The sequence below is a fragment of the Pseudochaenichthys georgianus genome, chromosome 16, assembly GCF_902827115.2.
Source record: "Pseudochaenichthys georgianus chromosome 16, fPseGeo1.2, whole genome shotgun sequence".
NCBI lineage: Eukaryota > Metazoa > Chordata > Actinopteri > Perciformes > Channichthyidae > Pseudochaenichthys > Pseudochaenichthys georgianus.
Window position 1 is genome coordinate 46,665,626 of NC_047518.2, and position 14,864 is coordinate 46,680,489.

At 41.3% G+C, this 14,864-nt stretch overlaps 1 protein-coding gene across 1 annotated transcript; it reads left to right on the forward strand.

The window, feature by feature from the left end:
- Window positions 1–2,473: 2,473 nt before the first annotated feature.
- LOC117460741 (zinc finger protein ZFP2-like) lies at window positions 2,474–12,931 on the forward strand. Its single transcript, XM_071206016.1, has 2 exons — window positions 2,474–3,018; window positions 10,632–12,931. Exons 1-2 carry the CDS (start codon window positions 2,769–2,771, stop codon window positions 12,275–12,277), a joined length of 1,896 nt encoding a protein of 631 aa, XP_071062117.1. The 5' UTR covers window positions 2,474–2,768; the 3' UTR covers window positions 12,278–12,931.
- The last annotated feature ends 1,933 nt before the right edge of the window (window positions 12,932–14,864 follow it).

The window sequence follows — 14,864 nt, forward strand, 5'->3', positions numbered from 1 at the left end:
TATTTTAAATCTTAAATCATGTTCACATGGATAGGAAACTAAATAAATGTGCACACATCTTGTGTCCATATCTTTCTGTTGTGGTGGTCATGCCACCCCGTGCACGTGCATGCATGCGCGAGTCATGGTGAGATCTCTGGATTCAGAGGTTGCTTTTTCTTTGCACAGCATGAAAGAAAGGCCAAATGAATGGGCTGTGATTTTAGTTCTTTTAAGCGGAGGTCAATCATTTGTACGGCCCTCGGAGGATGTTGAAAAAATGTAAATGGCCCTCGAGAAGAAAAAGGTTCCCCACCCCTGATCTAATGGAAAGAAAACTTCCAAAAAATACATATAAATGGTGTTCGTTTTATTACCATGTCTGAATTTATCTATAGATTTAAAGCTAATCTGCATTTAAACATTTCAGGGGAAAATACTGACTGGACGTAAGTAACTATCTGGGGAAGTTGTGAGGTGATATGTTTGTTTTTAGTTGTATCCTTTTAACCTACAATGCCTTGATAATTGTAACTACAAGCAAATTAGCCCATTTTAATTAAGATAAGATAAGAAATTAGACGGTACTTTATAGTGTACTAGTTAACGCCTAATTTGCATATCAATATGGTAATTGTGATGACGTTATTAGATAGACATTTTACTGTATTCACCTTTAGTGTCTACCCTTAAGTAAAGTACATTAGCCTGTATGCCCATGATTAATTGCCTTTGCTAAACTTTGAGATAACTTATCAATTAGCTAATAGCCTACCTTAGTTAACTCGGCTGTTTGTTTTTGTCTTTCGGCTAATTAGCTGTAAACTCGAGGCACTGGCAGCTTAGTCATTTGTTCATCACCACCCAGCTTCAAACAAGCTAAGAAAGCATGGGACAGTAAAGTGGGAGGTGCTGCTAGCTGTCTGTCTGAAGGGACAGTAAAGTGGGAGGTGCTGCGACCTGTCTGTCTGAAGGGACTGTAAAGTGGGTGGTGCTGCTAGCTGTCTGTCTGAAGGGACAGTAAAGTGGGAGGTGCTGCGACCTGTCTGTCTGAAGGGACTGTAAAGTGGGTGGTGCTGCTAGCTGTCTGTCTGAAGGGACAGTAAAGTGGGAGGTGCTGCTACCTGTCTGTCTGAAGGGACTGTAAAGTGGGTGGTGCTGCTAGCTGTCTGTCTGAAGGGACTGTAAAGTGGGAGGTGCTGCTACCTGTCTGTCTGAAGGGACAGTAAAGTGGGAGGTGCTGCTACCTGTCTGTCTGAAGGGACTGTAAAGTGGGAGGTGCTAAACGATAACCTCCCCTTAATCAAACTCAGTCCAGCTTTATGATTCTGTTGAGGAAATATTTGATCAAAGAACGTGTTTTTTTGTGGTTTTTGTTTTTACATATTTTCAACATATTTCTTGGACATATATGTTGTTTTTCATATTTCTGACAGACTAAAGTATTCTGTGTTTTTTGCCTGCATTCAACGTACTATATTATGCTGTTTTTGTGCGAAGTTTGGACATGCTATGCTACAGTATGTCTTTTTTTGCATATATTCCAAATACTATACTATGTTGTTTTTTGCATATTTGCGAGATTCTACATTATTCGGTAAGCAAACGTAAAAAATGCCGGCCTTTCATCAATACATCAGTATCACTTTTGAAGGCCTTCTTAATATCCATATCTTATTAAGGTTCATTTGGTTTTATGTTGAATAAAGTAAAGTGTTATCTTTCATTGCTTTTATTGTTTTACTATTAAAATATTAATGTAGTCTGATGATTAATTAATAATGTGGCCTTTTTGGCAGTTTAACTAAAGGTGTGCGGCTGCTGCCGTGAGGAAATATCAGCCTGACATTACAATGGGCTTTAATGGAGGCATGTTGACAGTGTTTGTCACTTCATGCCCTCAAGAGGCAATTTGTTTAATTATTATTGCTTAATTCTTTGTCTTTTTTCAAGCTACGAGATGTTTTCCTACGTTTGTCATGATACATTATGTCTCAGGAATGTAGGGATTGGGAATTATGGCAGTTAAAAAAAAATATGATGGCAAATTTCAAGATTTCTTACCCTCTAGCTGTGACATCACGCACTCTAGTTAATGTTAACATCTGAAGAAGGCCTCTTTAACAAGGTCTGAACAATGTTTAATATCTCTAAAAGTAAGAATCAGATTTAAAAGTTGTTTTACACGAATAATGTCAGAAAGATGTGTAACATTTTAAAGGGGGTCAGAGCTACCAGGAAGGGAGTGGAGCCTGATGGGGACACTGGGAACAGAAGGTGAGGGGGTAAGAGAGACAGGAAGGGAGTGGAGCCTGATGGGGACACTGGGAACAGAAGGTGAGGGGGTAAGAGAGGCAGGAAGGCCATTCTTAAGTATTTGAGTGGAACAGGATTGATTGGAAGAATTTAAAACAACGTAAACAACACAATGGTATAATTCCACAAGTGGTGATAGGATGATATGGTGATACACTCTCTTGTACAGTAGGTGGCGGTATGCACCTTAAAGCTGTTTGCAATCCGCCAAAAACCGAGAGAAGAAGAAGAAGAAGAAGAAGAAGAATAACCTGGATCCACGTGGCGTCTCGTCGCTACGGTTCTCTCTCTCTGTGTGTTCCTGAGAAAGTGTGTGTGAGCTCCAGCTCTACTGATCCATCGTCTGTGTGTCTGGATAAACCTCCGAATGGACTGTGTGCTCTTTTTTCTGGAGCGTTTACCTCGGACTACAGGAGCTAGCTTAGCATGCTAGCTGGAAACACGTTAGCAACACTAGTCAGATTGAGAGTTTGATGCAGAGAGAAACGGTGTGTTTAACGGAGTCTGCAGGAAAAGGTGATCTAGGAAACATGAGTAAAGTCCAAATGCTGCTGTCGTTGAAGAAGCAGCGACTCACTGCTGCTAATGAAGAGACATTTGCTCTGTTTGAACAAACAATAGCAGAGCTCGAGGAGGAGCTGTTTCTTTCCAAAGAGGAGAACAAGAGACTCCAGAAGCTACTGGACGCTGTTTTACAGCCTCAGCTTCGGATCCACAGAGCAGGTCTGTTCCCTTTACCCTTAATTAACACTTTACACTCTTCAGTAGCACTTTATTATCACATTAATAACACTTTAGACCCTTTATCAGCACTTGCTGCAGGTAGCAGATCCTGAAGTAAAAGTACAAACACCACACTGTGAAAATACTCCATTACAAGTTAAAGTGCTGCATTCATATCTTATTTAAGTAAAAGTATGTAAGTATTATTAGACACATGTACTTTATTATAATAATTAAAATGTATTACGGAAGAGCAAACCTACCAAAATAAATATATTTATAAAATACATAAATTGAATAATATGCCATTTAATGTACTGATTTAAATATGACCCATGCATGTGGGCACTAGGAGTGGAGTGCACCAGCTGGGGGTAAAAAAGTAGGGCTTAACTCTAACTCGGGCTTAGCTACGTCCGACTTAGTGATTCGAATTTACACCAAGTGCACCAAGCCTGACTAGTCTCGGGCCATTCACTCTCCCTGCCTCAAATTCCCGTTGAAGGGCGCTCTCTCAGGATGCGAGCATCATGGGTCGACCCAGGCCATCTTGCAACGAGGTCGACAATGCCCATGTCCGAGTTGCACACAATTTGAACATTTATAGAATGGTAACCCTTTCTATTAACATACAAATACTCATGTTCAGAGGGGGCCTGAATGCGAACATGAGTCCCGTCGATGCATCCGACAATACCAGGTATACCTGATTTTAACAAAAGATCTTGCCTGGATTTCGCTGCTTCTTCTTGTGTGGGTAGGTGAATATAGTTCCTAAGGCGGTGCTGGAGGGCCAATGAAACTTGTCTTATAGCCCGACATGCAGTTGTGCGATGAACATTAATCATGTCTCCCACAGTATTTTGAAAGGCCCCGTTCGCGTAGAATCTGAGCGCAATCAGCACCTGCAAGGTTGGGGAGAGCGCAGCGTTTCGGTCTGATCCGTGCTGGAGTTGAGGGGAGATCTCCTCGATTAAATCAAAAGGGCTTGTCTGCCGAAACGAAACCTCTCTATCAGTTCACTGAATAGATGTCCAGTGGGTTTGTTCGATCACGGACGACTCTTTCTCTTCTTAATGCCCTTGCATTGTTAAACATGTTAACAAGACGCCCTGCCATCGTTATTATCCTTCTCGCCTGTTTTACGTTCCTATGGATACTAGTCTGTCTTTCCGATTTACGCCTGCTCCATACCTGGCGTAAAAGTTACACCCGGGCGCAACGCATACAGGGCTTGAGTCTAAGTGGTGCACTAGTCATAACTTTAGTTCGGTCTTAACCTTCGGTTCTACAACGGACGTAGATTTACACCCAGCTGGTGCACTCCACTGTAGTTGGTTAAATGTGACATACATTGATACTTTAGTTTTAATGTGCTTCTTTATTCACCTTTTCTTTTTAAATGTGTAAAAGCAAATAAAAACAAATACTTTGGATTAATTCAAATTGCGGGAGAATAATTCATAAAGAAATCAATGAATATATATTAGGGATGCTCCGGTCGATCGGCCACCTACTCACGCTAGGGTTAGGGTTAGGATATAACATGCTCGTGAACTGTCTCCTCTGAACAGTGGATGTTGAGATTGTCTGCTACTTGAGCTCTGTGATCATTTATGTGAGCTCTAATCTGAGGTGCTTTGATTTGCAGTTTCTGAGGCTGGTAACTCTGATGTGTTTATCCTCTGAGCAGAGGTAACTCTTCCCTTCCCGGGGGGGTTCTCATGAGAGCCAGTCTCATCATAGCGTTCCATGGTTTTTGCGACTGCACTTGAGGATACATTCAAAGTTCTTGACATTTTCCGGATCGACTGGCCTTCGTTTCTTAACCTCTTAAGCCCTGAGCCTGTTTTTCAGGGTTCAGGCTCGAAAATGCCACTAACACAACAAAGACTATATCTTCACTTCTAAAAGGGGTAAATTAATAATCTTTTCTCTCAAAGCAAGGTTATATCTGTGAGTTGGATGTAGAAGTGTCAGAATCAATATAGATGTTTTTATTTTAAAGTAAATTCAGATGGAACATAGTAAAAACATGTAAATTCTAATGTCCGCCTAAAGAAAACCCATTACTTATAGTGAAAACCACCCTTGCATGATGGGCTAGTAGACTAAAAGCTTCAGGAATCCAAACTATAACATATAATAAGTACCCTGTATCAAGATTGATGCAAAACAAGTGAAATGTGACCTTTTTAGAGAGGTTTAGAAAAATAAAGTCCAGGCGGACTCACCTCTGGGTAATTTCCATTTGAACTTTTTCACTGTAAAAATCATTTTATTACTTTGAATTATCACTATAGGTATTCATTCCATCCAAATACAACTTTCGTGAAAAAAAAAAATATATATATATAAAAACATACTCTGTTATCCTCTTAAGCCCCACGGACCCAAAATCACGTCATTTGCAGGAAACAACGTCTAAGGAACCTTAATATTTAATAAACTATGAATATTTTATATCCATATAATGGGAAAAAACTAATTTAACTGATCTTTTTCATTTATCTTTTTAAAAAAAACACACAATGCTAACAGTGAGCCTCTGAATTAGCCCAGAGCGAAAAATGCTAACCTATTACTCAGTGTGCGAAAAAGTACACGTCCCACCGTCCGGGACGTGTTATTTACAATATCGGACAAGTAGATCTTTCAATTGACAAGTGACGCTTTTCGGCCTGATTTATTGACAAATTATTGATATATTCAGTTTACAAAAGGCAGAACTCATTCGCAAATTGTACGTGTCCGCCATTGTTCGTTTAGAAATGTTAGTTTCGGTTCTGCTTGTCGATTCCTAAGGAAATGCATCTCGCCGCTTTCTGTACAGTTAGACGGGGGCGGGGCGGAGCGGGGTGGGAACAAATAACAATTGTCCGGTACCGGGATTAATAAGAGTTGTGAGGACAGGAGGCGAGGCTGAGCCCCGCGGACCGCAGCTCTCTCTCTCTATGCTCCGTATCAGCTGATCGCTGCGCGGTGCAGCTCAGCGTCTCTCTCTCTCTTTCTACACACAGCGGATCCGCAGCCCGTTTAACAGCCTAATCTTTGTCAAACTTTCTTATGTTCTTTCTCTAACACATAATGAAGGTTATTAAGCGTTTTAACTCCTATGTTGTTAATATTGCCCGCCATTTCCTTTATGAAGTAGCCTCCCTGTCTGTGTCCTCGCGCTGTCCTCACATCCGGACCCCCAGACTCGGAGGAGCACAGGGATGTCAGTATTGTTTATGAAGCAGGGTATAGAAAGTACATTATTGAAATGAAAATACTATTTATTTACTTTTACAAACAGTGAGCAGCTGGGCAGCTGCAGCATGTGTATTGCAGACAGGGCCGCCCCTGGCCAACTTGGGGCCCCAAGTGACATTGTGAGATGAGGCCCCAACCGACAGGAGTGAACTTTTTTTTCTTCTTCTCGAAACAAAGTAGGCTAATATAATAATATAAATATAATTCCTGTTTATTATTATTATCAACACTTTTTTGTGCAGTGAGGTAAAAGGTTGTGCATGTATGTTGTTCAGTATGCGTTTACAGGTGAATACGTCTGCATTTCCTGCCAAATACTATTCTCAAAAAGATTAAAATATAATTAATGCAAATAAACAACTTCTATTAATAATAGCGGCCCTGATTGCAAGCGTCTTTGAGTTGTAGAAAAGCACTAGGCCTCTAGGCTATACATCTAATGTGTCATTATGATTAGGTTATGTCCTATGTGTTGGACATGTGTGGTTGGACTCTGTCTCACAGGCAGGTTGCAGTGTAACATCAAAGGACACTGGGCCAACTGTACATTCTCAAACTGCACCACTTAGAACTAACTAAACAATGCAGAGATTATTTGTATATAATTGTATTCAATAACCGAAAGAAATTAAAAAGTATGAAGTGATTTGTAAATAGGAATACAGATTTGACTTAATGTTTTCATAAATATATTTTTCTCCCAGTTTGTCATGGGACTTATTTACCCTCTCAAAGAACCGGAATCGAGAAACAAAAATAACCGGAATCGAAAAGCAGAACCGGAATCGTTAAAATCCAAACGATACCCAACCCTATGTGTGATGCAGTAAAATCTTACCGCTCACTTACGTAAGCGGTGTCGTAAAAACCGTGGGAAAATGTAAAATACGATGGCGAAGAAGAAGATTCCAGTGGCCCCAAATGTTTGTCCATTCTGGACAAGTGAAAAATGTATTCGGACAAGTAAATTGCCAAACTCACTTGTCCATGGACAAGTACTCTCTAAAAACTTTTTCTCACACTGTTACTGCACCGAAAATCACTCCTAGCTCCCTTATTACTTATCCTAGCTGCACATCCAACACATTGTTTATGACCGTAAAGACACAGAATATAACGGTGCCCACCTCAACACTGAAAGATACAAACTTGCGACGTTATCAACAAAAACGTACATCAAAACAAGTGACGCTAGGTACTAACATGCGCTAGGCTAACATGGCTCACCTTCCTCTTTGTCTGGTCTAAACTGGTCTTCAATGGCATTAAAACGATAAAAAACGATGATGTAATTAATCCATAGGTTAATATCCAGTGTCCCCTTTGAAATGTTCTGATAATCTATAAGCAATACAACTGCAATTCCGTTATCTACTGTCCGCTTTGTGTTCCGTGCGCTCTGGGTCCTGCAATTCCTGCTTCCTTAGGTAGTAAACAATAAGTAAAGTCTGCTGCGTAATGTACTTAAGATGGCTGGCATTCTTTATACTTTACGCAGGACCATATCTCTGGAACCCATTGGTCGATTTGGGTGATTTACACCCTTTTCTTAACCATTACATCCAATAGAATCGATGGGCAGTTCCCAAATCCACGTAAACATTACCATTGCGGACGTAATAGAGACGCAAACGAAACATATCTGAAAGTACAAGCCTGCACGGCAAAACTTTATACCCAGTATATTGCCATAAATATGATAATGGATTATCAGTAAAAATTTCTACGTGACACAAAGACATTGGATTAACCTTGAGCGGCGTTTTTATTCCGTTGAACACAACTTTTGATCACAAATCAAAAAAGGTAAGACGTAATTATTGTAATATTTTTGAAACCGGATGTTGTTTACCTTCTCTTTTCTGGCTCATAGCTCCAGGAATTCGGGGTCCTACAGTGATGACATTACATTTGTGGAATCTGTGGAGTCTCAGCTTTAATCGGATATCTTGTTTGTGCAGTTACGATAAGTAATAAGGGCATTTCTACCGTGAGTGCTGTGCAAAAGTCCGTTAGCGTTAGTTAGCATTTTTTTGCTCCATGCTAATTCAAAGGCTTGGTATTACTCTTGTGTTTCTTTTAGCTAAAAATGGTTCACATTGTCAGTTAGCTGAGTTTCTTACCGTTAAAAGAGTATGGAACATTAATAGTTTCATAAATGTTAAGAAGCCCTGAGACATAGTCTCGTAAAAAAACGGTGGGAGGGGTCCACTGGGGGGGACCTTCGGGCTTAAGAGGTTAAAGTGATGATGGACGGTCGCTTCTCTTTACTGAGTTGAGTCGTTCTTGCATTAATATGGATTACAACTAGGGGTCAACCGATTATCGGCCGATATTCCTCATTTGACCGATTATCGGTATCGGCCTTTTTTTAATAAAATTGCCGATAACACTTTGGCTCTGATGCGGCTGTTTCTCTGGCTGCAGTCACCACTCTCTGTACACGAGCAATGTCCCACCCACAGCGCTATCTGATAGGCTATTACTGAAGTATCAATCAACACTGAAGATTTTCCGGGCGGAAGCCAGCCATAGAGGCGGGACCTTCTCAGATTACAGGCAGGTGCGAAGAACGCAGACAGAGGCAAGCAGCAGCGCTGAGCGGCAGAGCCATACATGTGTTTCGAAGGTAAATCAGTTGAAAGCCGAAGTTCAATAAACATCCCAAATGCTGAAGTTGCAAAAACAGCACGATCTATTGATCCAATTCTATCAGCTTCCCAGTTACACAGGGACGCGGGAAGTCAGTCAGAGTTGGGGGTGCGTGCAGCGTCTCGCATCGGAGTAACTGTGGTGCGGAGGGGGGGCTGCGAGTGGAGCCTCGCAGTTTTTCAGGTTGATATGTGAAGCTCATTAGCTAATCAACATGTATTTAGCTAATGTTTAGCAAAATATTAGAAGTGAGGCTACTAGTCTAACGTTAGGTCTACTGTAATAGCCTCACTTTTAATAGTTTGCAAAACATTAGCTAGCACTAGTGTTTTGCAGTTGCTAGCAATTTATTGGGATGTTATGCTAGATAGACAGGCATTGGTTTGATATAATAAATTAAGCATTATTGTTAGTTAAGCATGTCAGCCTGCAGCCCCACTTCTTGTCTCTCTCTAACTCATAGCAGATGGCTGCACTAAAGAAAAGGGCACAGAGAGGAAACTAGTTGTAAGACGTTTAAAAGTTCATTAAACATAATATATGCTTAAATGCATTTCAAAGAAGTTGTGTTGGAGTTTGTGTTATTCTACATTTTGACACTATAGTTTTTCTGATTTTACTGCAAATGTATATCGGTTCCAAATATCGGTTATCGGTCTCCTTGATTACTAATAATCGGTATCGGTATCGGCCTTGAAAAAGCCATATCGGACGATCCCTAATTACAACAGCAGTCAAATAGGGCTTTCCACCGTGCACTATCTCTACCTCTGCACAACACAACTGATGGTCTCAAACACATTCAGAAGGCAAGTCATTCCACACATTGACTCTTGACAAGGCACACCTGTTAATAGAAAACCATTCCAGGTGACGACCTCATGAAGCTGACTGAGAGAAGCCAAGAGTGAGCAAAGCTGTCATCAAGGCAAAAGGGGCTACTTTGAAGGATCTAAAACAAAAATCATATTCTTCATTTTTTTTTTAACACTTTTTTTGTTAACTAGATAATTCCATATGTGTTCTTTCATAGTTTTGTTGTCTTCAGTGTTAATCTACAAAGTAGAAACAAATTAAAATAAGCAAAAAACATTGAATGAGAACGTGTCCAAACTTTTGACTGGTACTGTATATAAAAAACACACATATTTGAACATTTAGCAGGTTCCCTCATCTATAATCATTTATATAAGCGCAACTTTGAACATGTACAGCAGTAAAATGCAACATACAAAATAATGAAGAAACAACATAAATTAAACACTGACAGGGAACATTTTACTGCACCATCATTACCATTACATAAGAAGGTGCCGTCAAATGTTCTGTTAATACTTGCATACTTTTACTTAAATAAGGATTGAATGCAGGATTTTAATTTGTAACAGTATTTTCATTCTATACTGTAGGCGTAGTGTATATGTGAACAATCCCAAATACAATTCATTGTTTACATTGCGGCTAGTGCTACGCCAGAAGAAAAAACCCTTTTACATTTTGAACTGGAAGTGGAAAGAGGCTGGGCTACATGAGGTGACTTGAGCCAACAAAAATACACAATAGGTGGGACTAAGAAAGATAATGTGAAAATATAAAAACAAAGGCATTCATTAGAGCTGCAAAATGTCTCCCATTGTAATGGTGATGAGGTTTTTAAATGCTAACACTTAACAGTTTGTTCTGACTGTGTTTCCTGTTTCCTGCAGACATCCAGCAGCTGGTGGTGGTTAAAGAAGAGCCTCTCCCTGACCAGCAGGAGTGGAGCACCAGTCTGGACCAGGAGGACCCAGATCCCCCCCCACACATTAAGCAGGAACAAGAGGGAGAGCAGCTTCAGGAGATGGAGGAGGCTGATATCACCAAGTCCAATTTCACTCCTGACCCTGTGAAGAGTGAAGATGATGAAGAGAAACCTCAGTCCTCTCAGCCTCATCAAAGACAAACTGAACACATGGAAACAGAAGCTGATGGAGATGACTGTCGAGGACCAGAACCAGCCAGGAACTCGGATCCAGAGAGCAGTTTACAACCTGAGACTGAGGACCACACTGAAGACTCTTCTGAACCTGACACTGGAGACTCTTCTGAACCTGACGCTGGAGACTCTTCTGAACCTGACGCTGGAGACTCTTCTGAACCTGACACAGAAGACAGTGCTGATTGGAAGGAGACCAGAGAACCTGCCTCAGGCTCAAACTCACTGAAAAATAGACATGAATCTGTCAGTGATCCAAGACGTAGTGCTGAAAAGAAACCATTCAGCTGCTCAGTCTGTCAGAAAGCTTTTTCAAGGAGTGGACATTTAAAGATACACATGCTAATCCACACAGGAGAGAAACCATTCAGCTGCTCAGTCTGTAAGAAAGCTTTTTCACAGAGTGGATATTTAAAGAGACACATGAGAGTCCACACAGGAGATAAACCATTTAGCTGCTCAGTTTGTAAGAAAGCTTTTTCACAGAGAGGATATTTAAAGATACACATGAGACTCCACACAGGAGATAAACCACACAGCTGCTCAGTCTGTAAGAAACCTTTTTCACTGAGTCAAAATTTAAAGAGACACATGCTAATCCACACAGGAGAGAAACCATTAACCTCCTCAGTCTGTAAGAAATCTTTTTCATGTAGTGGACATTTAAAGATACACATGCTAATCCACACAGGAGAGAAACCATTCACCTGCTCAGTCTGTAAGAAAGCTTTTTCACAGAGTGGATATTTAAAGATACACATGAGAGTCCACACAGGAGATAAACCATTCAGCTGCCCAGTCTGTAAGAAAGCTTTTTCACAGAGTGGATATTTAAAGATACACATGAGACTCCACACAGGAGATAAACCACACAGCTGCTCAGTCTGTAAGAAAGCTTTTTCACTGAGTCAAAATTTAAGGAAACACATGCTAATCCACACAGGAGAGAAACCATTCACCTGCTCAGTCTGTAAGAAAGCTTTTCCACAGAGTGCAAAGTTAAAGAGACACATGAGAATCCACACAGGAGAGAAACCATTCACCTGCTCAGTCTGTAAGAAAGCTTTTTCACAGAGTGGAGATTTAAAGATACACATGAGAGTCCACACAGGAGACAAACCATTCACCTGTACAGTCTGTAAGAAAGCTTTTTCACAGAGTGGAGATTTAAAGATACACATGAGAATCCACACAGGAGAGATACCATTCACCTGCTCAGTCTGTAAGAAAGCTTTTGCACAGAGTGGAAATTTAAAGTCACACATGAGAATCCACACAGGAGAGAAACCATTCACCTGTTCAGTCTGTGCAAAAGCTTTTGCACAGAGTGGAAATTTAAAGTCACACATGAGAATCCACACAGGAGAGGAAAAATAGATCTGCAAAGTTTGTGACAAAAGACTTAAATGGCGTAATCGTTTAAAAAGACCAAGTGTGTTGGTAAGAGAATACATTTGTCTATTTTGTCTCCTAATGCCGTTACATGTAATACGCTACTCCCTAAGCCTGTTTTCACCCACCTGCAAACGATTCTCTAATAATCACAAATGTTTATTTCTTCGACCACTTGAAACTATTTCTTGTTTAATAATCGTTACATCTCCTCAGGACCAAGTTCCCGTGTCCTGCCTTTCACCTGCTGATCACCCACTGCTCATTTAAGGTGGACTCACCTTTACAAGGGACCAGCTAGTCTTAGTGTCTTAATGCAAACGTTTTGTAAAGTGATGCTAGACCAACAACGTGCTGTTGGGTTGTGTGCTCTCTGCAGGACGGTGTCTGTACTCAAAGATTGTTGATCAAATGAGAGCTTCACTCTGTTTTGGTTGTCTAAACAACGCCAACAGAGCGATACGTCTTCTTTCCAGCAGATGGCATACATGTTACATCATGCAGTTCAACTATCATCCACATATTAGAGATTCAAAACAGCAATGTGTGAGGTAAGGCTAGTAATTGACTATTTCAACAGAATGTGAAGAGGTTACAGTCTTGAGGCCATGTCCAATATGTTTGTGTTTTGTTTAATTAAATCGACTGAAATGAGCATTCAATGACTCAATTATTCTGAATGACTGTCATTACATCATGGGTTTGCATTGCAATATTAGAACGCATAAAACCCAACTTTATTCCTTCTAAGTTGCGGGTGTTCATTGTTTAGAAGTCCGCTGTGTTTCATCCAAGCTTCCACTGCGTGCTCCGATGATGCTGAAAGTATCTGTTGTATGCTTTACCTGCTCCAGTAACATAAGTGTAATTGACTGGACAGAGACAAGAGATAGTGGATGGATCCAGAGGAGAACCAGAAGATAGTCCGCATAGAGCCTTCAGGCTCTGAAAATGATCAGGGATAGAGCTAGAAAAAAACTCCAAAAACCTGAATAGAGCTAGAAGATAGCAAAGCCAAGAAAGACCCAGACAGGAAGGAGCCAAAAGAGTTTGTATTTTTTTTACCTGTCTGTCTGAAGTGACAGTAAGTTGGGAAGTGCTGCTCCCTGTCTGTCTGAAGGGACTGTAAAGTGGGAGGTGCTGCTACCTGTCTGTCTGAAGGGACTGTAAAGTGGGAGGTGCTGCTACCTGTCTGTCTGAAGGGACTGTAAAGTGGGAGGTGCTGCTACCTGTCTGTCTGAAGGGACTGTAAAGTGGGAGGTGCTGCTACCTGTCTGTCTGAAGGGACTGTAAAGTGGGAGGTGCTGCTACCTGTCTGTCTGAAGGGACTGTAAGGTGGGAGGTGCTGCTACCTGTCTGTCTGAAGGGACTGTAAGGTGGGAGGTGCTGCTACCTGTCTGTCTGAAGGGACTGTAAAGTGGGAGGTACTGCTACCTGTCTGTCTGAAGGGACTGTAAAGTGGGAGGTGCTGCTACCTGTCTGTCTGAAGGGACTGTAAGGTGGGAGGTGCTGCTACCTGTCTGTCTGAAGGGACTGCCGATGTCCGCACCGCTGGGAACTGTGCGCAAACAGCAGCAGTAGATATATATTCATTTATTTTAAAAAAAAGAAAAGGGTAACAAAAGGGCACTTTCTCTGGAGGAAGAAAAAGGGCAGGGGCTGAAGCCCACTTTGATGTCATATGTGCACGTGCCTGGTGGGGACATTTAAAGTTTTATTTATATAGCACATTTATAAACGAGCCAAAGTGCTGTACATATATTAAAAATAGCTTACAGTAGAGACAGCAAATACAACAGCACAGTTTGTTCAGAATATCCATATGAGAAAAACGACACCCTCTATCCTGAGACCCTCACATTGTACAAGGAAAAACTTCCGGAGAAAACCCACAGTTTAAAGGGAAAAAATGGGAGAAACCTCAGGGAGAGCAACAGAGGAGGGATCCCTCTCCCAGGACGGACAGACGTGCAATAGATGCCGTGTGTAAATCGAAGAGATAATACATTTTACAGCGTAGGTAGACCGAATGTTAGGAAATGCATGTGTGTATAATAAGAAGATGAATCCACGAAGACTACAATCCTGTGGAAGCCATCGGGGAAGCAGCATGACGAGACCCAGGCAGGACCGCAGAGACCGGTTTAGCCATCAGCCGAAGTCCACGACTTAATCCAGAACCCAGGATAGAGGATCCAGGACACAGGACCACAGCAAAAGGATCAGCCTCGACTCCGGATCCCGGCATAGAAATAGACACAAAACAAGAAAAAATGTGGCTGGGTTAATCGGAACAAGAGAATACACAGACACAGACAGACAGACGGAAGGACAAGCACTCCCTTAGAATAGGTTGAGGGCAAAGAGTAGCAAGTAAGAGAGTAAGAAACATAGGTGGAGAGGCACGTGTTATCATGTTTCATCTCCAGTTTGTTTTTCAGCTGTTATTAAAAGATCTTTGTGCTCATTATTGTCTCTGTGTGTTTGTGTCCCCGGTGCACGAGGAAATCAACGGGCCTCGCAATGCTCCTTATGCACAGCGACTTGACCTAGGATGGGTCATAGTCGGGGA